At 34.6% G+C, this 27,455-nt stretch overlaps 1 protein-coding gene across 3 annotated transcripts in view; it reads right to left on the bottom strand.

The window, feature by feature from the left end:
• LOC150102033 (rab GTPase-binding effector protein 1-like) overlaps positions 1-27,455 on the bottom strand; it is a 555,334-nt gene that overhangs the window by 9,887 nt on the left and 517,992 nt on the right. For 2 of the 3 annotated variants that reach the window (XM_090400151.1, XM_090400153.1), the window contains 2 exons: positions 21,415-21,525; positions 1,276-2,756 (listed from right to left, as the gene is read on the bottom strand). In XM_090400151.1, coding sequence (XP_090256277.1) covers positions 2,589-2,756; positions 21,415-21,525 — 279 coding nt within the window. In that variant the 3' untranslated portion in view covers positions 1,276-2,588. Of the gene's footprint in view, positions 1-1,275; positions 2,757-21,414; positions 21,526-27,455 lie in introns of those variants that run through there. The other variant, XR_016549014.1, reaches the window with a different exon arrangement.

Here is a 27,455-nt window from a genome sequence, read left to right on the forward strand (position 1 = left end):
TTATGCTGCATAAAGCTATATAATGGAAATGAATGACAATATGTGAGGTGATAACTAAAATTTCATGTGATAAAGCATAAGCAGAATTATTATTAAAAAAAAAAAAAAGCAATCTTATTGCAATTCCTACAAAAATGAATTATCAGATCTTTTAACATTTCCTGAATAGTTTTATGCTTTCTGATGATGCTACAACAAAAAACTACAGAGGAGAATTTAGGTGATCAAATTCTTAGAGAAATATTCCTCAGAAGGTGCACAATACTATAATTATGACATAGAGATCACAGATGAAATGAGCAATTTTGTTATATTCAGTTACTGGAATACAAAGATAAAATTTCTTCAATTTGGTTTGGGATTTTATTTTCTCACAGCCATCTGACAATGGAGAAATAAAAGCATTAAGTTCGCTTTCCTGTTACAAAAATAAAATTATTTGCAAATGTAAAAAATGACTAGTGGTTAGCTCAGTAAAGAGATGGATTTAAAACAGGAAAATTAAAAAAAGTTTAGTTCGATCAGAGAACAGAGTTGATTTCAGAAAAGTACAGCAGGTTTCCTTAGAATGACTTTTTTTTTTTTTTAAATGAACACAGTAGTAGCATTTTCTAATAATAGCACGTGCTATCTGCAAATCTGATGTGCTTTTTATTTATTTATTTTTATTATTTTTATCCAGGAACCAAAACATAAATGAAATTCAAGAAACATGTAGCATGTCACATTCATAAAGGCATTTTAAACTAAGTACAAAAATTAACTTGAAGATCTATTAAAAAAAAAAAAAAAAGCATTTCATTCAAACACCATATATTATACTGATGAAACCAAAACAGCCTGAAAAATGTTTGCAAAGATCCAAACACCAAATTTCATTAAAATATAGCTAGACAGAACAGCTCTGTTACATATGTACAAATAGATAACGGATGGACGGACAAATGAAGAAATTGATGCTGATAAATGCTTATATATTCTATGAAGTGCTCCTAACCATGAACACAACAAACAGTTATACCATGTTTTCTTGAATATTCTGAAAAATAATGAGGAATTTATATTGTCATTTAAGTTGGATGCTTAGCATCATTAATACCATTATTCAACTAAGTGGTTAGAATAATGCTACAAGCATTTTTATGTATGAGGCTTGTTGATGAACAGCTTGCAAGTAAAAAAAAAAAAGTTTTTTTTAAATGGATAAACATAACTGAACAAATCAATTTCAAAAATTTAGACACTATATAGGAAAAATGTCAAAAAAAATATAATAATAAATAAATACTGTATTGTCATTAAAATACACTGAATACATTTAGCTATCTCTTGATTAAAAAACAAAAGAAAAGTAAAGTCAACATATTAAAACAGAGAAACACCAATTTTAAGTGATCTACATGACAAAAACCTACTGTGCCTTAAACTTTCATGTACATGTTAAATGTATCTGATACATGTACATTTTGTATGCTTATTTCTTTGACCCTAAAGCTGGTGTTTACTTTATACATCATTTTTACAATTTGTACATAGCTTAAAAGAAACCAATTGCTTTATTTTTACATGTTAAAACATTTATATATGGTACAATAATCGTAATTGTCTAATTTTAATTCTAGTCCTTTCAATCTTTCTTTCTTTCTCTCTCACACTCACACACACACACACACACACACACACACACACAGATAAAAGGTTGTTTTAAGAAACAGCATCTTTTTAAAATAATGCAATAATGCTATACCTGGCAGTTTTAAGATCAGTATGCACAAGAGAGTTCAGAGTATTCATGAACAGCATCAAGAAACAATAATAAGGGATAAGATATTTATGGAAGTTTTCATATTGCACTCAACAAGCCTATAATTTTCATTTTGTTGGAATAATTCTCTCTTTTATTACAGCTCTAACTCTGATATGCATTTCAAAAAGAATTAAAATGTTCACACAGGTTACTCAAAGCTTTAACTGTCAATAATAAACTCTTCACAAAACTTCATACTCTCTGCTTTCACCACTCGATAAATAAATATATATTTAAAATTAGCTAAACAAAGTCATATGTGAACGGTAAACATCATTTTAACAGTAATTAATTTACTTACTAATCAGTCAACATATCCACTGCAAACAAGGTTTATGTTGAATTCTTATCTTGACACATTTTAAAGGACATAGTAATGATACTCGATGTTCATTCTGATTCAGTCAGATATCAAATGGATCTCTTAAGTTATGCTGGTCGTCTTGAAGTTGAGTTGATATTTTCTATCAGCAGTCTAAGTTTTCACAAAGAAGATTTTTTAACAGTAATTTATGTGAATGTTGAGAGACAGGCCAACGTGACTAGTCACTCTCAGTTCGTACACACAAAAAAAGATATAATTCCAGAAAACTGGTCACTATACATTAGAAATGTTGCATGCAAACAGCTGATAATGTCATCATTTTTATTATCACCACAAGTGCACAGCACCTGCTGTATCAGTTTTATAACTTTGAGAACTGTTTTGCATGTCTGGACCACAACTACTGCCTTATTTACCAAGTCGACGGAACTTTCTGCATAAATAAAACAGGTGCTCTTAGCTAGGCGTCTGTGGTGGTTCACTGCTGAAATAAGGGGCAGTATCATGGACCAACAAAGTGTGGCACACATTACAAACCTTGAATGGTCTGTGCTTTGGTCCACTATGCACAGTTTTACAGGAACATTCACTGCAGAAAATCTTTCCACAATGACTACAGTGAAGCTGAAAGATAACGAAAGAAATCTGATTATAATCTAGTTCTGTCATAAGTTTATTATTAACAAGATTACTTAGAGGCCTGTTAATTTGAGGATGCATCTTATAAATATGATATTCTTATAAAATTATAATATAATATTAAACCAGCCGGTAGGTTTCACAACTTAATTTTGAAACCATGGCATCAAATTTTATATTGATTGTAGAGTTCTGATGTAGAGATCAGTTGGGAAATGTCACAATATATGAATTAAGGACAATTAAATGGCACTTAAGCAAATATAAATAATCAACTCTCACTAAAGTAGATCATTAGGCAGCAAAGGAATAATCTGTTAGAATTTATTCAAAAGAAAAGATATCTTTCCTTTAGCATGATAGATTCTACTGGAAGATTCTTATATGGTGCTTCACACCACTATCCATTACAAAAGATAGGCACAATTACAAGACAGAGCCTACAACATTTCCAGCATGTCAGAAAAAAAAAAATGAAGAACTGCATTACCTTAGGCCAGTGTTTCTGAAACTTTTTTCGATTTTTTATTATTAATCAATAATTGATAATTAATTATTGATTAATAATTAAACATCAATTAAACCATCATTAAATTAATTTGTCCATGATACAAATTAATTAAAAAATGACAAATCCCAGAACTTCTTGCAGAACACCGGTTAAGAACCATTTCCTTAGGTATACTTTCTTCCTCGATGGGTACGAACTGAACATGATTAACAAAATTCTTAATATGCCTCTGACACTCCTTCAAATAAACAAGATTTCAAAAATTCAATTGCATTACCTTATATCCAGAATGTTATGGACAAAGATGCAATGTTGCTTCCTGATTGAAACATTAAAACGGCTACTTTCCCAATGTATAAGATTTTGCGGTTCTTACATCCATAAAACTCCCATAAAGGAACCAAGAACATGCAAGCTTTCTTGTTATTGTGGCATTTGCTATGTATGCCAGAATGGGATGGTCTGGAGAGATATGTATGCTGAACACATCAAGGATGCTTTTTTTTTTTGGCACAGATTAGGATTAGCATTCCATACGCCAAATACAGGCCACCAAATAGTTTGACAAAAAACAGAATGGACATAAAAAAAAAAATCAGCTAACGCCTTTTTTGTTCCCATATAGGAAGTATGCGAGGTCGTTTTAGCTCTATCTAACTTTTGGAGACTGAGTGGGCAGTTCAATCTCCACTGGTACCCAATCAGAGATAGCTGGCCCATGGCTATCACTAATTAAACAGCATGCAGTGAAGAGACAGCTCAACAAGTGCTGCCACCTAACTGTTTTATAAGAAAATGAAAAGAGGCTTCAGACCAAGGTTTAATCCTACATTTGCTTTCATTAAAAATCTAACAACTGCAGAATATATGACGTTTATGCCACAGTGTACCCCGATATAAGAGGTTTACGCCCTTTCATAGGTGGGACTGTGAGAATTATCAGTCTTTATCATACAAATTCTAATTCTATGAATTTTTTTTTTTTATTTTTAAATTTCATTTTCTGTCCACTGCTTCTACCATAAGTCGCTCTTTCTCTGATATTCCAGGGATGATACCATATTCCTTATTCTTTAGAATCTCTTTGTATGATAAAATGGGAGACGTCACTCATTTGTTACCTTAATAAACTACTTACAGTCTTTCTCCTTCTTTGCGAAGGAGAAAGGTATAAGGGACATTACATAGTGTGTGTGTGTGTGTGTGTGTAAGAATTATCAAAGAATATCATATATCATACTTGAAAATATAGTAACGTAATATCAATATGGTGTATAATTCCCTCTAACAGATAAACAGGCCTGATAGCAGCAGAACCAAAGCAGACTTTAGCTAACCAAGTGATGAAGTGGTGGCTGTCAATGTGCGTTGCAATGCCAAAGGGCATCCCACACTTGTTTGATCAGATTTCTGCTGGCCATGGCAATTGTTGGATTTCTTCAGTTTCAATATATTCCTTAGCCACTAGATCTCTATGGGCAGTGGAATTGTCATGCATGAATAGAAAATCTTGGCTAACTGCATCTCTACACAATTATGGCATCACTATCAAAAACAGCAAGATGTTTGTGGCCGTTGATAGTTACTCCACTCCAAGCAAGAACACTACTGCCACTATAAATGTCACTTTCTCTAATATTCCAGAGATGGTACCATGATGGTTTCTTAGAATCTGTAGGATAAAGCAGGGCATCATCACGTTTATCAGGATTCCAAGTGACAAGGCACCATTTTTAGTGAACTCTGCAATGGGTTAATGGGATACAAACCACTTACTCCCTTGCATAGAGTACATTTGAACCGGCTGCAGTTAGAGCTAAACAGCAGCCAGTTCTGATTGACATAGTTGTAGGGCAATCTTGGCCAGCTCTTCTTGGTTCCTCTCAAAATTCCTTGTCAGAAAATTTTAAGCCAATGTATCATCTTTGTGACTGCCTGGCTTCCAATGGTCAGCTATCTCAATGAGTCAACTAAACAATCATGATATGCCATCCTGAAGGTACTGAAGATGTGGCTAATCCACTGAACAGGTCAGAAAATGGGAATGAAGCGATGTGGTTTTATACGCATGAGTAATTTGAACTGTGTGTAGATATAATCAGATACTGAACACACTACAAGAGGCCAACACTGGCAATTGTATAAGGAGGGTGTGAGGAGAAGGTTCTTTGCATGGAGAGTGGATGGTAAGTGGAATGCATTGCCTGAGTGTGTTGTGAATGTAGACACATTGAATCACTTTAAGGAACAGTTAGATGAGAATTTTGTGTGATAGTGTGTATTTCCCACGATGAGTCTCTGACTCCACAGTAGTCTGATGTTAATAATAAGGAGAATGCATATTAAATCAAATATTCATTGCTCAAGACACTATTAAAAATAAAATATTCATGAAAAACACTTTCTGTTAATTTTGTTGAGCAGTGTAATTTTCTGGTCTGGTTGGCTCTTCATTCACTTTTCTGATCAAGAAAGCATACGTGTTGTATTCTTGACGTAAAGTGGGAAATGAGGGCCGACCCGAACTCCCATGCTTTGTCTACATGTTGCAGCAGGTGTGTGTGCACAATATTTAAGAGGATGAAAAGGTACACATTTGTCAATTGTATTTACTATCTTTTGGTAAGGAGGTTGCCTACAGACCATGCAAGTAACTGCTACATCTGTTTAACAAACTTTTCTTCAGAGCCAAAACAACAACAACAAAAAAAAAACTTAAACTTGCCATTACCTCTAGGGGGACCCTGTAACCCCTAGAGAGCGCGTCCCCTGGGTGGCAGATAGGGGGAGCCCACCATGTGTGTGTGTGTGTATATATGGTGGGGTGGTCCAAATATATTGAATAAGGACACATGGACCAACAGAGCAATAAGGGGCAATCATCTTGATTGTAAGGGAAGCGACACTCCCATGAACCCCTAGCTGGATCTATCCTCTCCTTCTTCTACTTCGAGGAAGCTCCACTTACTTTAATCTTTCCTATAAGGCCTTATCAGCCAACTCTTCTTATTTTATGACCCTTATGCTATTAGAGTACTCAAGGGCAATGGAGTCTTTTCATTTCTGGCCTTACAACTATGCCCTCTCTATAAACCTTACTATAATTCTTCTATAATCTACTCTTTCCCCTTCAATATACCCTATTCCTCCTATGGGTTTAAATTCGGAAGAAGGCTAGTTCAGAAGCCTTAAGGTAGCAGCCATGCCACTGAACTATTCCATCGTCAGGCTAGTCCCCTGACATGGAGAACATAATCCTACTTGTAAGCTGACAGAAAAAGATAATCAGATTGAATCTATGGGAAACGACCATGGAATGGAAAAGGTAAAACGAAAATGGAAACGACAAAATATAATACACATAGAAAACTAGAATGTAAGAGGAATAGCATATAAAGAAATAGAATTAGACCAGTTATTAAATGAAAGAAATTTTAAAATAGCAGTAATCACTGAAACAAAAAAGAAATTAAAAGGAACTATGAGAACTGAAAATTTTAATGTGATATACAGTGGGATCGACAAAGACCAAAGAGCACAAGCAAGAGTCATGATTTGGATTCATAACTCCCTTTCAAAACAGTTAAAACACTATAAATTATGGAATGAAAGAATAATAGAAGCCAGAATAAAAATAGATAGAGGCTAATTAACAATAATTGGTTTATATGCCCCAGAAGAAGGAAGAGAACAGGATAATACTGATTTTTATAATCAGCTACAAAACATATATAATAAAATAAATAAAAATGATTACATAATTTTAGCAGGAGACTTAAATGCAAGAATTGGAAACACGAAAATTAATAATAATATAGGAATACATGGAGAACACACTCTAAACAGAAATGGTAAAAAATTGATTGACTTTGCAGTTTATAATAACCTAAAAATAATGAATTCCTTCTATAAACATAAAGAAATACATAAATATACTTCGGCAGCAAGAGGATGGAAATCAATATTAGATTACTTCATATTAAATGAAAAGACATCAAAATTTTCACTAGATGTTAGAGTTCACAGAGGATATGAAATAAGCAGTGACCACTTCCTTGTTAAAATAAAATTAATATTACCACATAAATGGCTACAAGTAACAAGAACAGAAAAAAAAAATTGAAACATTTGTTTATAAAACTAGACTAATGAATGACACAAATGTACAATGGCTATATGAATAAAGAATTAACCAATATCCAGATAAAACAAAATGAAGAAATAGAAATAGAATGGCTTAATATAAAAACGATACTAAATGCAGCAGCAAATGAAAGTTTTGGAAAGACCAAAAAATTCAATGAAAAAAAAAAAACTGAAGATTTGGGATGATACGATCAAAGAAATAATCAAAAAGAAAAAAGAAGCCTATCACAAATGGTTAAGCAGTAAAAGATTAGAAGATGAAATAGAACATAAAAGAATAAGAGCCAGAGCTAAAAGAGAAGTCAGAAAAAGACACAGAGAATCATGGAATAAATTTGTTTCTAATTTAGAACATGATTTATATAAAATAAGACCCAATGTATATAAGATTTTGAAACACTTAAATGCAGATACCAAAGAAAACATAAAATTAAACACTGAATTGAAATTAGAAGAATTTCTAAATTACTACACAGAACTGTGGACAGACAAATATTTTAAAAAAGACAACTGGCAAACAATTAACGAAAATGAAAAGGAAATAACTGAAGAAGAATTAGAAATCAGCCTGAAAGAAACAAGAAACGGAAAATCACCTAGCGAAGATAAGCTAGGTTCAGAACTCTATAAATACGCAGGAACAAGATTCAAAGAAAGACATTATTTTTAAATAAAATTTACTCGACTGGTATCCCCCCAACAGAATAGAAAAAAGCAATTGTGATTCCTATCTTTAAAAAAGGTAATAGAGATGACCCAAAAAACTATAGAGGTATCAGTATACTAAATTCCTGTTACAAAATATATAGCAGAATCTTAAATAGCAAACTAATGAAATATTCCGAAAACTTTATTTTAGTAGTACAGAATCGATTTAGAAAAGGACGATCATGTATAGACCCAGCCTTTTGCCTAAAATTAATAGAGAAAAGAAGAGAATACAATTTAGAAACACATATTGCATTTATTGACTTTGAAAAAGCATTTGACAAAGTTAAAAGAAACATATTATTTAACATATTAAAAGACAAATACCAAAAAATATCCTAAAAGCTATCACAAGTATATATGAAAATAATCAAATACAAATAAGATTAAATCATGAGCTATCATATACAAGAGAGATAAACCAAGGGGTCCAACAGGGATGTCCCCTCTCAGCAACTCTTTTTAATCTCTACTTAAATGAAATAATAATAAAATGGAGTAAAAATTTACATCAAGGAATTAAACTTTCTCCTACAGTAAACTTAAACACTCTCCTCTTTGCTGACGACCAAATAATAATTACAAATTCTGAAGATAACTTACAGAAAGCTATTTTAAATCTAAATGAGATATCCAAAGATTATGGTATGATAATATCAACAGAAAAATCAAAAATTATGGCCTTTCAAGGACAAGATCCGGGCAAGAACTAAAATAGTAATAGATAACAAGATCTTAGAACAGGTGAATTCATTTAATTACCTAGGATGTATGATCACATATGAAAATGAAAACGATATAAACGTAAAAATTGCAAAATATTTAAAAATAACAGGTGTAATTAACTCTATATTTAAACCAAACCTAGTTCAAAAACAAACCAGGCTAAAAGTATACAATACATTAGCCCTACCGGTCTTAATGTATGGAAGCGAAATCTGGACAATAAAACAAAAAGACAAACAAAGATTAACAACAGCAGAAATGAAGTTTATGAGAAAAACTGCAAAGTATACCCTATTTGATCACAAAAGAAACAAAGATATTATGAAAGAATTAAACCAAGAACCAATTTTGTCAACTTTTGCAATTTGTCCCCCTGAATTTCAAATCTCTATCAACTATCATTCCCAGATCCATAGCTTCATCAATTTCCTGTGAACTAGTACTATCAATATGATATGGTGTGTAATCTTTTCATCCTGCAGAGAATTACCTTACATTTTACAACACTGAATTGACAATAATTGTCCTTTTCCCACACTGCCAATTTATTTAAATCATCCTATAAGATATCTACATCACCTTTTTTAACTATTGCCCTCTCTAGTTTTGCATCATCAGCAAAAAAAAAACTAAATGTCCCCCTTCAAATCTAATGCTATCTCATTAATGTACAAATTAAAGAATTAGCCCTGGGGCACTCCACTAGTCATCCTCATTTGCCTTGATTTCACCTCCACCATACACCACCCTCTGATTGTCTATCAGCCATCCCACCTATCCACATGCCACCAACCTCATATCCATTCCCATTTCGTCTAAGTTATGCAATAGTTTTCCATGTGGTATTCTGTCAAATGCCTTTGCTAAGTCCAGCAGTATCATGGGGTAGCCATTTCTTTTATCCAATTTTCCTGTCACCTTATTATAAAATATGAATAAATTACTGAGGTAAGACCTACTGTAAAATTCCATGCGGTGAAATTTTATTAAAAATTTCCAACATCGATTTTACAGAGGTCACAAATTATGTGAAAGGAACAAAATTGTTCCTTTCTGTAAATATATTAACGGTGAAATACTGACTAAAGAATGAAATAGAATTGTTCATAAATTATACAATATTGTAAAGGTTAGAATTATATTTTAAGTTGATTTAATATTAAGTTCTGATGTGAAGTTGTAAGGGTAACAGAAAGTAAAAGTATTTCTGCCCCAAGTTAAGAGGATTAGACAAAATTATGTTGGCGACTTGATAGTGAACAAAGGTATTGAAGGTCAAGACAACAGTGAATGTCAGTTATTTACAGAAGATTTGGGGGTCTCCGACCCTAAAACAAGGAACCTCAGAATCGTATAAAAGAGGTCTTGAGAATCTCTAGGAGCTGGGGAGTTTTTCGTCTTGCTGCAGTTCGTTGGCCCCCTTGGACTTCCATATTTCATTGGATCGTAATCCCTAGGCATGAGGAAAACCAGGAGAGGCAGATTATTCTATGAAGATTTACTTTCAGTAACGGAACGAGCCACGTGTGACCAAATACATGCTGTCTACAGTAGATCCAGAAACGATGGTGAGCTATGCCACAATTCCTGGAAGAGGACTACACCAGAACGACTGAAAAAAAGCCATTTGGCGAAGGATAGTATATAGGACAGCAGTCAACAGGACTGCCACATCTTCAAGGCTGGTAGGACTGTATATGTTTCTATGAATTTGTGAGTAGATTCTATTGTATTGATGCTGAGATAGTGATTAAGATAAGGTAATAATTAAGATCAAGATCTTTGAAGATATTAGCCTTGCAACAAAAATCAGAATCATGAAAGCAATGGTATTCCCTGTGGTAATGTATGGATGTGAAAGCTGGACCCTGAGAAAGAGTGAAAGAAGGAAGATAGATACATTTGAATTATGGGTTTGGAGATGCTTACTAAGAATACCATGGACTGCAAAGCAAACCAATAAATCAGTGATAGACAGAATAAAGCCAGATTGCTCCCCGGAAGCTATGATCATCAAGCAAAAATTGTCATACTTCGGACATATTATGCGAGCAAATAACAGTCTGGAGAAGATGATGATGCTTGCTAAAGCATCATCATCTTCTCCAGATGTGATGAAAGCAGGAGAAGAGGAAGAACAAGAATTAGATGCATGGATGACATGGTCAGGGACAGATCAGAATGGAGAGTGTATGTTCGTGGAGTCGCCAGGAGCTGGAAACGACTCGATTGAAAATAACACACACACACACACACACACACAGTGATTAAGAATTGTATGTCCGCTGAACATATCTTTGTTAAGATACGTTCTATACATTTAAGTCTCTATAAGAATCAGTTGAGGCTGAGAATTAGCTAGTATATATATTGAGAGGTATATTATTATTATTCCTGACACCTCCAAGGAGTCCGAGGACTCATCACAGGAGGACACCTACAACTGTCTCAATTGATACAACTTTCTCAACCATTACACCGAACATCTACTACGAATCATCGTAGTAACATACAAGAGGTATGTTAGCCAAAGATATAGATTGCAATAGCCAGTAATTGCTTAGACTTTGTACAGCAATTACTGGCTTTGTAGACTTTTTTATTTATGTATTGTGAATAGCTGGTCTAAATTATAAGGTTACAATTTGAGTTTAAAATAGGCATTAGAGAGAAATTGTTTAATAGTGTATCATATTGTAAAATTGCCTAAGGTAAAATAAACATATTTTGTTTACCTAATATTATCGCCTGATCTTTGACCAATGCACTGTCTCACAAAAATAACCAAACCTGTGTGTCTCACAAACATAACCAAAACCTGTGTGTTAAATTAGAGAAATTGCCAGGACTGAATGATTAAGGTTTGGTTTAGAAAGCAATCTATTCTGTAAGTGTTATAACAAATCTTCTCATGTTATAAAATTAATTCAGGGTGGCGCAGTCGAAAAATAATATAAATTTTCCCTGAATTACGTAGTGTGGAAGATAGTTAACTGTAACCGTAAATTGCCTATTTCAGAGGCCTTTCACTAACAGCGTTACACTTGTAGGAAGTATAAAGGATTACAAGCGGGGACTAAATTAATTGGCTTAAATTGGAATAAGGTAAAGAGTACTTAACAGAGTTTGACGTTAAAGTAGACTTAGGAAGGATAAAGACAAAAGAAAAATTAATACAAAAGGTGCAACATAGATATTGGAGACAATAATTAACTAAACAAACGCAAAAATATAACATAAACACATTATTTTACACTACCTTTTACAAAGCCATGCAGCCCCTATAAAGTATCATATTCCTATCTACCCATTCCTGAATTTTACTTTTAACCAACTTTTTCAACACTTTAACTACCACTTTAGAGATACTAATTGGTTTGTGCTTTGCTACTTCTGTCTTGGAGCCGCCTTTATGTAATAGAACTATCTTACACTTCTTTCCCTCCCTTGGAACCTTCCCAAAGCTGAGACTCAGATTAAACAACTTCTTCAGAGGCACTGCCAGTTCACATGCACACTCTTGTAGCACACAAGCTCACATACTGTCCAGGCTTATTGTTTTCACATTGATATTTTTTGATATACTGAGTACCTCCAGTTCATTTACCCCCTCACATCAGCTTCTGTTATCTCAATAACTGCAAAATCACCAATGGGATGATATACCATTGAAAGTGATCACTTAGTAACTGAACTATTTCTTTTGCTTCTATTCATTCTTTCTCTTAGTTGCTATGTAGCAAAAAATCTCTTTTGGATTTCCTCTGGCCTGCTTAGCTAATTTTCTCTTGCAATCTGATTTAGCCTTCCTTACCATATTGGTTACCCTTTTCACAATGCTTTCTTTTTTGCAGCTCTTGCTTTAAATTGCTAGTCATCCACTTAATCCCTACTTGGTTTAATCTTCTGAGTATGAAATCCAATGCCTTTCTCAAACAATCCTTGACTACTTCCTATGCACTAATGAGAAAGGTTTGCAATTATGCATAAACCTTTTCTTGACTGAAATTTCCACATGTTGAGCAACCTCCTAGGACAAGACTGCATGATCACTTTCCCCCTGATCAGAGGCAGAGTTGATACTGCAATTATAGATAGATCTTCTTGATGCTATTATCAGATCCAACACTCTTAAACGCTTGGTCTCTTCCGTCACGTACTGTTTTGGGTAATTATCAATTAGGAACTGTATAAATTCCATTTTGCCATGTGTCCTTTCCTCCTCCCAATCTATATCACTATAGTTGAAGTTTCCCATGATAATTTCTCAACTTGCACTCATTGTGCTAATCTACTGATGCATGTTGTCCACATTTTCTTCTGGATCTCCAGATCTATAGCAGCAATTATCAATATATTTTATCCTATTGGCCTCTATCTCACACCAGACAGCCTCAAACGAACCATTTCCCCTCAGATGTATGATCTTCCTTAACTTCTACTTTTGTTGCTCGAAGTTCTTCAGTAATCATTAATAACACCCCTCCTCCTGTCTTATTTCTTCTATCTTCTCTGAAAACACAATATCCATTACATTCTATCCCTGTAACTATATCATCCCCTAACAACTGGGTCTCACTGATGCCAATTAGAGACCTGGGAAACTGCACACAGCTCTTCATCATTATTCCTGCGCTCATACTTATCTATCCCAGTGGTGGCTAGACACAGGCTTGATTGCTTTCCTCCTTATCTTAGTTTCCTTGGTTTTGAACTTCCAAACTCTCACTGACACTTTGTCTAAGCACCTCACTCCAAAACTATTTAAGTTCATCAGGCATATACAGGTCCTTACGTCCATCAAATTCACTACACTCATCTATAAACTGCATACTATTTATCCCACACAATCTTGTCATTGGCAATCATGGCCCTTCGCAATTCTGTCCTATCACACTGAGGCAGTAGACTCACACTCTTTACTCTCTTACTTTTCATTTTCGCTTCTCCAACAACTTTTTCATATCCTCTCCCATTGCATATTTCTCAATTTTCAAATCATTTGTGCCTGCCAAAACAATTAACTCATTTGCTTCTTTCTTCTGCAAACTTAAAGCTTCACTAACATCCTTCATTTTCGCACCTGTAAAACCTGCTTTCATCAATCATTTTCTTATTAAGTATACCTCTTATCACTGAATCATCAAACAATACTTTCTTTTTTTTCCCCAGTTTCTCACACTCTTATGCTTTTCCTACTCACTCTTTCTTTTCCCTCCCTTCCTGCTGAATTTCTTTCTGCGAAAATTTTCCCTCCCTCCCTGCTGAATTTCTTTCTGCGAAAAAAATTTCTTTCTGCGACAGCATCTCATCATCCACATTATTACTTTGAACCACTTCTTTCAAACTCTCATTTGGAAAACCTAACTTCTTTCCTTCAAACCAGTTATTCATTTTACTGCAACATATTCATGCAGACTTAAATAATGTCTTGCAGATTTCTTTTGATTAAAGTTTAACAATAAGAATGTTATTAATGCGGTATATAGTTTAACTGTGAGTATCAACTTGTTAAGCTACGTAACTGCAATGAAAGTTAATGGGCAAACAAATCCATTTTTTGGAGTCGGCAGCAGTTTTAAAACAAACTTGAAACCTCAACAAATATGGCTGTATAAATTTACCAAAAATCTGGGAGACAGTCATTTTAAGGTCTAATTAATACTTGTTTTCTCTCTTTTTCCAACATAGATGGTGCCAAACTAGGAGTTTGGTACCTTGTGTTGTCCATTGTTAAAAGTTTATTTTCCACTTGGTTAGACTATAATAAATTTATGCATTTTTGTCCTTTCTTTTAGGCTTGCACGGAGATCCGAATGCATTTTTGGAAATTATGGAGACAACTACCGTGTTTGAATAAAAACTTTAGTTTAATATTACTAAAATTTTACAATTCGACATTTCGACCTTTATGTCAAGGTCATCTTCTGGAGCGTACAAATATACACAAGAAACAAGCTATACTACAATCATACTGGTTCGTTAAAGACACTGACTAACCGCTACCACAATTGTTGGCCTGACCTCTGGTGAAAAAAAAAATAAAAAAATAAAATAAAAAATTATACATCAACGCTAGAGTCCTATTATTTGTGTTGTCTACTATATACATATATTAACATCATTCCATCCAGTTGGAGTGGAATGGTTTCTAATACTAGCGGATTGGCTAGAGTCCTGACTTATGTTGAATCTTTCATATTAGGTTGGCTGAATGTGTGCCATCCAGATCCTTGGAATTTTCATACCATCTTTATTGTTGATATTTGGGTGGTTTATCAGGATTTCGCAGGATTCTTTAAATTTTCTTTCGTACCATGTTTTTTGTGCGGCGTAAGGAGCAGGTGCTTTTCCAGTTGATTTGGTGTAAGGTGTTAAGTGCATGGTCTGAGAGGCCTGCTTCACCATAATGGTTATATTTAATGTGTCTAATGTGTTCTTTCTTGCGTATAGGGATTGTCCGTCCTGTTTCACCAATGTACGGTAAGTTACAGGTGCAGCGGATGCAATAGACTCCAGGGTGTGCTAATGGGAGGAGAGGATCCTTAGAGGAGCTGAATATGGTTTTAAGTTTAGTGGGTGGTTTAAATGTGGCATTGAGGTTGTAATGTTGTAGGATTCTGTTGATTTTTTCTGATAATCCTTTAATGTATGGGATGGCTATGGTTTTATTGTAATCTAGATTCGTTTTTGTTGTGGTTTTATAGAGTATTTTATTGACAGTATTTTTGTTATAGCCATTGTTTATAATAAATTTAGTTTAATATAGTCTAAACTAACTGCAAACAAAGTTTGCACCTGAAGATACTTCAAGACTGAGGCAACTCATAGCAAAGGTGGATCAAGCTCTCATCAGTCATGTCTCAGTATCTCCCATAATGCACAGCACATCTTGCAGATATGTATAATGCTATGCATTAAGGGAAGGGTCACTATCCAGACTGGTTTCGATTTCTTTCTTGCTGCCTTGCAGCGTGTGAGAGCATTCCAGTTACGTAGAGTTCAGTGGATGCACATGCATTGTCATCGACGATCACAGCTGTGTTCCTGTTTGTTTAAACTTTCCAAATGTTGTCGCGATTGTTGTGAATGGTGATAAATTTCTGTCGTTAAATTTTTTTCTAAATTTCTTTGCAAATTACGGCTGAAAAACGTTGCCATTGCTACAATATTGCATACAAGTTACGTGTGATTGCATATTAGGTATTTCTTGAAAGTAGACCTACTTATTACTTTATATTTAAAACACTGTAAATTCATTATAATATATGTGTTCAAAAAAGGGTGGTGCATTGTATAGGCTGGTGCATCTTATACACTGGCAAATATGGTAATTATTTTCTTATCATTCTGTGGTGTAATTAATACCGAGAAAATAAACTAACATGTACTGCAAATACATAAGTCTTTCTATGAGTTTATTATAAGTTCAATTCCAGTTGGTGATGACAGGAACTTTTTTTAAGCATTTCTTTGACTGATTCCTGAGGTGGTCAATCTCTGGCATGAAGAAGCATGTTTTTCTCTCTGAGAAACATAGATTTTAGAACCTTCATTTCAAAAACTGAGCAAATTCTTTGCATTATTACGACAATAATGTGTGTTGGGTATATAGCCATGAGATGGTGGGCTGTCTGTTATACTCTCTCTCTTCTGAACAGCTTTGATTCACTGAAAACCTGGGCTCACTGTTCTCCCTCGCCTTTCTTCTCGCATGCAGTGTGGGTGATGGCCTTACTGACTATGCTAGCACATTGTTATTAAGGATTTATGGAGTCAGCATTCCTCTATTTGAGGGTACAGCAATAAAGCAGTTTCTGCAAGCAGCCAAGTACAGGGAATCAACTGGCAAATAATTCTGTTACTGCTTATTCTGCCAGGTTATGTCTGGAGGGAGTCTGAATATAGCACTATTGAGGTCGCACTTAGATTAGAGTCAACACTTCCTGTGTGGGAGTTAAGGGCACATACATGTCCCCTCCCCTTCTCAGCTGCATGCCCTGCTCTTTAGTTTCCTGCATCAACTCTACTATAAAAGATAACCATATAAACGTTAGCATTACTCTGGATGCAAAAACTCCCATAAAAAGCAACAACCCCCATGTTTTCATATTTTTATACAAATAAAAATTGCAAAATATAAACAAAATATACTTGTTAAAAAGACAAATTAACATCAAAATTTTATTTAATAAAAAACACACATCCCCTTAACCAATATCTAGAGACATCGACACAAACATTAATGCTATCCCACCACTTGTAGACATCAAAACATGATCTGCTATTCCTAACTGAACCTGAACTGGTATCCTACACAACTACCTTGGCTGTTCCAACTATCTACATCTTGTATGATGAATTTCATAATAAGGGAGGAACATGCACTCATCAAATCAGACATTCTTGGCCAAAGACTATCAAATCTGAATATGCTTTTTTCGATCCACTCTCATTCAAGATTTTCTTACCTCACTTTATAGTTTTCATTTGTTGCCTGTACTGTCTCTTAATTCAGACAACCTCATGTTGCCCTTTTTGACTACTTATCTCTAAAACTTGATTTCATACAGTCTAATTACTGAAATTGTGAGTTTATCTTCCTAGGAGACTAATATTCATAACACAGATGAAGCCAGAAGAATAACTGAATCATCTGCTATCAGTCAGGTAGTTGACCAATCAGAATAACAGATAATCCTCATCATTCTTCCAAATATACTGTAGATGTCTGATCCCTCTTGGTAACTCTGACCATAATATCTTATCTGTCTTCTTTTTCCTATAGAATCACTCTCTTTCAGCCAATCACAACCAATTCAACTGCATGCTCTAAACTAATAACCAAAATAATCTTTACTGGAATGAGTACTTTCATTCTCCCTTCCACTGTAAACCCCCAATCTCTATTTAAGCCATAATTCTCTAAAAATATTTCCCTGCAGTCCATGATAAAAATAAAGCATATGTTCAAGTCAAAGATCCCAGTTTCTGATTCAACTTACCAATGGCGGCTTGTAAATAAGCGCTGCAGCACCCCCAAGGAAAAAATGAAAAAAATTAAATTTTGTTTGTGTTTATAAATAATAACAATGCTTACAACATTATATAAATGCAATACAATATGTTAACGGTTACAGCTTATATTTTGACATTGATTGAATAGTTAATAATTGAAATTGTTCGATTAACGTTTTAGATTAGGAAACAAATGCATTACGATCTAACACAGTGTCAGAATTATCACGTTAGGCCAACTGCAGCTAGCCTCGCCAATATTCGTTTGCGCTTCTCATTGCACGTTACAAGTGATTCCGACACTGCTCATTTGGGCAGTATATCGTATGCTTGCGCGCGTTATTTCTGTGAAATACGAAACTTTTATTATTGGTGCATGTTCGTGGTGAGGGTGAACTATTTTTTATAAATCTTATTTTATTTTGTTAAAATAACATATAATTATTAATTTTATAGATACAAGGCTGAATTATGATGAGTGTCACTGTTGAAAATATGAAAATAATTATATTTTTTCAATTATTGTTACACAAATGCACTGCAATCTAGCGCAGTGTGAGAATTAATCCGCCAATTGCAGCTAGACTCGCAGATATTCGTTTATGCTTGTCATTGCATGTTACACTGCTTGTTTGGGCAGTGTATCGTATGCTTGCGCACATCATTTCTGTGAGATACAAAACTTTTATTATTGGTGTTTGTTCGTGATGAGGGTGAAATATTTTTAATAAAGCAATTTTTTAATATGTAAATTTATTTATTAATAAATTGGTTACTGATTAGGAAAAAAAGAATTTTTTTTTGTATATGCTCCATTCAGGACAGTACTCCATTCCTCTTCTTCATTCAAGAAACACTGTAGTAATCAAATGATCAGTTATGAAAAATCTTGAAGCTTCAATGTCTTAAACATTAATCTCCTCACCATTCTTAAGTGGGGATGAAGGCAGCTTAGTGAATTATAATGCTATTAAAACACAGTTCTGTCTTAATACTGATATCCTTTCCAGATCAGTTCCCCCTTCTTGGAATGATTTCACATTCAGCTTATATGGAATTAACATATTACATCAATAACCTCCTCAATCTTCCTCAACCTCTAAAAACTTGGTATTTTTTTAAAATTGAAAACACTACTTCTCTTCTGTTGAAAGTTTTTTCACTTGGTTATGCTACACATTAAAGATACCAAGAAATTATATTCTTGGTTTCATCCTTGATCGAAGTGTAAGCAAACAAAGTTTGCACATGAAATAATTTCACAACTCGGCTACTTGTATGCAGAGGCTAATGACTTCAGATCAACTGCTTTAGTATAACCAAGTGAAAAAACGTTCAACATTTATCTCTAATCCAGAGTATTTTAGTTATAATGTGTGACACCTTTCGACTACTTGTATATGACTTCTTCATTAATTCAACCTTGGTATCTCTTCTTTGTCTGGTTCCCACGGTCTGGGTAGTGACCCTTCCCATAATGCATAGTATTATAGTTGTCCATAAGGATATGTGCCTTGCATTATGGTACACTAAGGCAACTGACATGAAGTCATTAGCCTCTATACACAAATAGCCCAGTTGTGAAGTTTTACTTCACGTGCAATCTTTGTTGTGTACATTTGGATACTTGTATAGGATGAAATCAAGAATATAATTTCTTGGCATCTTTAATTTATACTTCTCTCCTGCTGAAATCAAACCAACCTTAGACTGCTGTTCTCACATTTTGGATGGTAAGAACAGCAGAGAACACCCAAAAACCTTCCTAAGAATTCTTAATTGTATATAGAAAAGAGAAATTTGACTAATAGATAACCCTTTCTCAGAGACTCCCTCTAGTCAACTTCTCATTGGTGCTCTGTTTCTACATTATGCCTTTTTTATAGGTACTTTCATGGACATTACTCCACTGAAATAGCCACTACCATTCTTCTAATCATGTAAGAATTAGGGCAACTACTGGTCCAAGTCCCAATGCATCAAACTAAAGTTTCATCATCTTCCTTGATTTAATGGCCTTTCCCATACTGTTTTTACCAATGGGTACAACCCCAACTTTTCAAGAAACATGTTAATAGATTACTTCTTTCTCATTAATCACTTGCCCACACAGTACTATTGTGTAAGAGGTCTTGTGACCTCTCATATGTGGCGTCAAGTGAAGGCTTGAAGGATGGAGACTGCTTGTCTTTAAAGTGTTGGGGCTAGGAGCTCTGTCTACTTCCTTTGGAGAATAAACGAGGAGGAGGAGGAGAAGAAGAGGAGGAAAAATAGTGCTTCTTATCTGTATTCATTTTCTCAAAATATGAAACCAATTTGTTCTTGATGTTTGTGATAAATCTGAAAGGTGTTTACTGGACAGTAGAGATCTTAACTAGCTTTTCATAAAGTTCATTTGTGTAAATGTTGAGTCACACTGTACACAACTGAGTACTGATAATTATTTTCTCAAACTCACAATTATGATATACGTTGACTCCACGAACTGATTAGACTGCTTAAAAAGGTAACTGAATTTTTAAATATCATAGATCAAATTAAGAAAACGAAATAAAAACTTCCAGCAGTTGCTAACCTGACATCAAATGACCAATTGGTAAAGATAATCAGTTTTGCAGCACTAAGCGGAAAATGATTACGTACGTAGTTAACTTGATATGGAGTATAAGATGATAAACTTCAAAAAGAGAAAAAAAAATGTCTTGTAAGCCAATAAAAAGCAGTTTGCAAACTGCTTTTTGTTGAAAATCTTGAAATTTGAAAATTTCAAGATTTTCAAATTTTTCTAATTAAGCTTTTTGGTCAAATCATAAAATATGGGATTAAAAAAAAAAGAATGGTGCAAAAGCTGAACTTAAATTTTGAGCGTGTATATTAAACTATGGTGTCATAAAGGATAATGTAAGGGGAATTTCAATTCAAGGTACAAAAATATGACAGTCATTATTGAAGAAGAAGAACTAGAAAGAACAGTGCTAAAGTGAAGATGGAAAGAGATATGGGTTGATAATGGACATCAATAAAATAAAAATAATGATAATTGGATAGAAGAGGCTGAAAAAGCAAAAGACTAATGGACAAGAGCTGAAAGAAATTTAGAAACTTCACATATTTAGGAAGCAAAATAACACACAGTTTAGACCGTAAAAAAAAAAAAAAAAAATAAGATCTTCAAAAATGAAAGCAAAAGTTAACCTTCAGGCAATGGACAAGATATGGAAAAGTAAATCAGTGAGACTTGCCATAAAGCTGAGACTACTGGAAACATGGGTAATGGTCAAGCACTCTGTGAAACGAATAATGGCTTTTGAAAGAACATGTTATAGAGAGATTCTATGAAAATTGGATGGGTACAAAAGATAACAAATGAAGAACTGTATAGCAAAGTAAACTGCTAAAAGAGAATTTAATGCAGAATGGATAACATGATTTAACATAATGTAATATTATGATGATATTAAACTATAATATAATGCATTTTATGAATACAAAATAAACAACTATAAATAAAATACACAAAATGATAGTCCTTACTTTTTCTTTACGGGAATGAAATACTTTTTTACAGGTATTACAATCTGTTACATCATCTTCGTGCTGCCACCGTACTTCACTATCTGACTGGCGTATCTTTTCTAGTTCCATCTGAAATGCAAGACCGGCTCTCTAAATATTTATCCATTTATTCACAGAGTGTTTCACAAGGACATGAAAATATAATTTTAAACAAGAATATTTTTCTATATTATGCTTTTTTAAGGGAAAGATTTAAAAGGCTATTGTATAAAATAATATTTCTGATATAATTTCTTGTTTGTCAGGCAGTGAATATGATGGACAAGTAGTAGAAGAGATGCAAACTTTCATGCAAAAACAAGCCAAGATCTACCTTATGTATTTGATTATTTATGAACGATGCATTCTACGTAAATAGCCATTTGTGCAGAAATTGTTTTATTTACTGTTCACACATAATGCATTCTATATAAATTAAAAATATTTTAGGAATGCTAGTGTCAATGTTTTTTATACAGTAAAACAGTAACCTAAAATATGCATGTTTTATATTGTAATGAAAATTGCATTATATGTATGCACTGTAGTGACAAACTGAGATTCACTTTCAAGCAATGATGGGGCTTATACTTCGTAAGTTCCTCCAATTTCCTGTGCAAGCTTTTATGCACATTTCTAAATTTCAGTGCAGCTGAGGTCTTCAATGGCCAATTCCTATGCTAGCACCTTAATTATTATTATTGTATGGGCACCTCCATGAAGGCCTAAGACTCATCGCAGGGGATCCAAACTATCCACTCAATCTATCTTATCTCTTCTTGAACCCATTAAGAGACAAAGTGCTCACAACTGACACTGGCAATCCATTTCATGCATTCACCACTCTCCAATCAAAAATCTAATCCTCATACTCCAACTAACCATGCCTTACTCAACTTCCAGGGATGACTCTTGATCTGCATCCTCTAATCTTCCAAAACATTTCCCCTGCATCAACCCAATAAAACCCTTTAAGTAACAAATGTTTCTATCATATCCCTTGCTTTTTTTTTTTAACCTTTCAACCAACTTCTAAAATCCACACACACACACACACACTCAATGTATCCTCATAGGGAACATTCTGCAGAACAATTACTGCCATGATTGCTTGTCTCTGAATCCTCTCCACCACTTCATCATCCTCCAAGAAACTCAGGTGACCAGACTTGACCATAGTAATTCCAGATGTGGATGTATCATCCTTATATAGAAGAATAACAACTTCCTTATCCCTACTTGTTAGTGTGTTCTTCATAGCCAAGTAATCCTATGCACTACCTTAGCAACTTGGCAATATGCCCTCTACACTTCAACTCTCTGTCTACCACCACCCTTAAATCCCTAGCTTCATCTATTTCCTGGAGTACATTTCTATCAATGTGGTACACAGCTTGTAAATGATTTATCCCAAAATCATAACTTCATTTTTCCACATTAAACTGACACCCAACCTAATTTTGCATCATCAGCAAACAATTATGACCAACTTAATAACTTTGTGGTATGGTGTATGCTGTCCTCAGAGGAAAGATGGTTATTTAAAAAAAAAAAAAAAAAAAAAAAGCAGTGCTATAACAAATCATTTTCTTTGCAGTGACCACTTGTTTAATTAAAGTCCAGAGAGGTTCTGGTTTTCTTCTTTTTACCACATGAAGCAATATCTTTTGTAAATATGATGGACATTCTGAGGAAATGCACCATGCCTTCAATTTTGAAGACATTAGCTACTAGATTAGATGTTGCCACTTTAATGAGAGTTCAGTTACTAAATAATTTTCTTCCACTACCCTGGAGAATGTCTGAGTTCTGGTATAATGAGTTATGGAATGAGGCAAATCTGCTCATAGGTCAGTTTGTTTTTTTGCAGGAAACAGGAGAAAAAAATTGGAGATGTATGGTAAAGACAAAATAATTCAAATGCAACAATTCGTACATGGAGAAATTATATACTTAGGTTAGACTAATTGAGAGAGAGAGAGTCAGAGGAAAGTAGATCAATGGGAAGAATGAGGAAATGTGCATGCAAGATCAGCTAAGATATGCAAATATTATAATGATATGAATGTCAATCATCATGGCTACAAATCTGGTGCAGCATGAACCTGCAGCTTTGAGGTTGGAATTTTTTTTTTAGTGTGTTTGGGGAGGATACGTGAAAGAGAGAGAGTTGCTCAACTGGGCCAAGCAAACTGCAAATGTAAATATATGAAAAAGCCAAGAACTGTTCAAGCATAACGGTTCCTCTTTAAAAGCTCTGAGTGACCTGAAAGGATCACTAAACTCATCACCGCTGGTCTGAATCATTCCTGGACAGGATACTCAGTGATAAGCAATAAGATACCACTACACAGAACTGCTCTACTCCCATAAAGCCAAGATGAACATTATTTAAGCACCATTAGTAGGAGCCATAACCAAGAATGCATTATTAGGAAGTTATGCCCGGGAAAGGAGTCTAAGTAGTGGTATGCAGAAGGCAATATCAAGGCCACACTATAGCAAGAAGACCAGTTGCTTGCAAGATAAGTCAATATTGGTCTCAATGCATGCACCTTCTCTTTCCTTTTATCCAACAATGAACCAAAAATGAAACAGATAAGCAAATAACAATGACACTTAGATTGAATTAAATCTGCCTCAAAAAACTGATCCTATCAAACTAAGCTCAATATTCAAAACATATCCTACAAAAAAAATAATAAAATAAAATAAAATAAAATAAATAAATAAAATAAAAAAATTCACTTTTACATCCACTGTACAAACATCTGAGCCAAAACTCCAATATAAATGATGTTCATGACCACTTAAAGACATCCACACCTGACCTCCTGCTCCCAACTTCACTCCTCCATTCAACTTCAATGACCAAATTACAACTTCATGATTCATTTTGTCACAAAGGTGGTACCAGCCTTTGTGCAATCTAACACTACCAGGAAGAGAAAGCCAAATTGAGAATCCCCCCATTTTTGGCCTTCTCCAGATCAAAGTTGCCTTACCCCATACACTAATATTCATCTGCTGTATTACAACTCCACAAATTCTGAAAAATACTGGGACTTCTTTACTTTCTATCCATCAAACTCGATCTTTTGCAACCCAGCTATTCAGATAGCAAAATTCATCTTCCAAGGTGACCTTAAGTCCACAACAACCAAATGGTTCTGCCTTTTTCCAACACAAGAGATCAAGGATATGGTGAAGAAATCTTTGTTATAAGCAATTACCTAATGCAAATTGTACATCTACCTACTGAAATTCTTGATAACTCTCACCACTTTCCCAATATCTGAGATCTTTTTTTAACCAGTGATCTTTCCAGATACACCATGGAGGTCACTTCACTCTGTAATTCTGTAACTGCAATATGCAAGCCCCACATTACCTAACTAACATGCAGAGCTATTCAGTGGTGCAAAGAGAGTGTACAGTGGGATGTGGAAACTTCGAAAGCTGTGTTATGGAGGAACAAATCTTGCTACACTCTCCACCAAGCAGATGGGTGTGGCAGATGCCAGTGAATGTCTCTTACCAGAGTGCATAATTCCAACATTCCATCAGCCACCACCTCATGGATGGTGTCTGATGGTATGGTCCTGTTTTTCCTACTTTGTCTTTGGATCTGTTTGTGGTGACACGAACACTGAACTCCGAGAGGTATCTGAACATTCTGGACAATGCAATGCTTCCCACTTTGTGGCATTTCTATGGAAATGACCATTGTCTTTTTCAGCAAGACAATGCACCGAGTCATAAGGCTGCTGCTGTAACTGTGGGGTTTGTGGATATGAACATCATCACAGAGTCCTGATCTCAACCTTACCGAACATCCATGGGATGAACTGGAGCATCAGGTGAGGTCAAGGGACATCCGTTCCACAATAGTCGAGGATATCATTATATGCCTAGAAGAAGAATGGTCTAAAATTCCCATCAATTGCTATCGTACACTTTTGGCAACTATATAATATGTAATAGGATTGGTGCAGTCATTGCAGTGAAAGGAGGTCCTACATTTTATTAAGGTGGGTGCCATGGCTGTTTGTTTCTCACACTATGGTGTCCAAGAAGTGTATCTCCAACCAATACCAAACAAGGGAGACAAAAGTCTGCTGTCCAACTACCAACTAATTGCAATCACCTTAGTCCTCTCTAAAATAATGGAGAAAGTTATCAAATAGTGAACTTCTCCACTATCTAGAAGCCTGACAGTTAATCAGTGACTGCCACTATACTTTCCATTAATTTAGATCTACTGTTGAACAATTAGTCTACACCATCTGCCACACAACATTTTCAGAGCTTTTGACTGTTTTTTGGCACCACGGCCAGCTTAGCAAACTGCCATTCATCAGTTTACCTGCCACCCTCTGTAACTGAGTAAGGAGTCAGTTCTCTTCATGCCTTGCAACTAATGCAGGGCTCTATTCTATTACTACTTTCTTTTTTCTATAAATAAATGACCTGCATTCAATCACTATTAATCCTATCTACAGCTTTGCTGATGATAGTACACTTCATTCATCCTACTCTTTTGACCAGACCATGTAGTTCTGGTCAAAAGAACTTTCTTATATTATACTTCCCAAGCTTCAAGATCATCGACAATTAATTAATGCCTTCAACTCTGATCTCCATAACATCCTTTAGTGGGGCAAGTAAAACAACCTACAATGCCACTCAAATGTAGTCCTACCTTTTCTCTCACAAAAGGAATCTAAGGTCACCTTCCCTTCTTAAGTAGAGGTCAGCAATCATGGTATATCAACTTGTCTGTTCTTCTGTCATAGTTTTAATCTCGTAATAGCGCTTTGTCTCATACATTTCTTTAAATCATCAATCTTTTCTCTAATTTCCTAAATTCTAATTTAATTCTCTAATTTCCCTGGACACTTATTATTTCTTTCCAGTATTTCCATCTCTGGAAATACTGGAGGAAAATAATAAGTGTCCAGGGAAATTAGAGAATTAAATTAGAATTTAGGAAATTAGAGAAAAGATTGATGATTTAAAGAAATGTATGAGACAAAGAGCTAATGTGGACCATACACAGAATTATTCTCATTTTAGTTCTGTTTATTTATTCTGAAGGTCATCAGTAATTTACAATTCCAAAATGCATCTTTTGCCTTGATTTTATTTCCATTACTGTCGTTCCATCTTCTGTAATCATTATTTACTACTAAATAAATATATGCTTTACATTTTGAATGAATCCTGATGATTGCTTTGTGTTTTGATGCTATATTTTGCTTATTACTATTAGTACACAGGTATCTCCATGCAGTCATAAGACTCATCATGGGAGATCCATTATTAATACACAATACCTATCATACCTCTCCTTACTCATTCACGGATGAAGCACTCACAACCACCCATTCACTACTCGCCAAACAAAAAATCTAGTCCTACCATCCCTCCTAACTACACTCTTACACAACTTCCACTGGTGACCCCCTTGTTCTCTTCCTTCTTGCTATGTACTGAAAAAAAGTCTTAAGTGTCAAGCCTATACCCTTTAATAACTTAAATGCTTCTTATTATGCCTCCTTTTTCCCTATCAGTTAATTTTTTGAAACATGCTAACCATCGATCTATTCTCATAGAGAGCATTCCACATACCTGCCAATCTTTGTCACTCACCTTTGGATCAAATCCACCACTTCTTCATCCCCCACAGAATCTGGGAATCAAGATCGGTGTGCAATAGTCCAGATGTGGCTAAAGCCTTATATAGGGGAACAATCATCTCTATATCCCTGCTTCTTAGTCTGTTCTTCAACAATATGCATTCTAAACTTCAACTCCCTCCATCAGCCCCTTTTTAAAGCCATCCTTCCATAATCATTCTTCCTTTTACTTGCCACATAACAAAAGAATTCTTATTATTATAAGAGTAATCATATATTATTAAAAGAGTAATCATAATGGGAGACTTTAATTATCCAAATATTGATTGGGTAGCAGTAGAATCTCATGAGAAGAATGAAAATGCATTTATTGAGCTGATG

This window comes from Typopeltis vanoorti, chromosome 11 (assembly GCF_054136105.1).
Source record: "Typopeltis vanoorti isolate ZY-2024b chromosome 11, IOZ_Tvanoo_1.0, whole genome shotgun sequence".
NCBI lineage: Eukaryota > Metazoa > Arthropoda > Arachnida > Uropygi > Thelyphonidae > Typopeltis > Typopeltis vanoorti.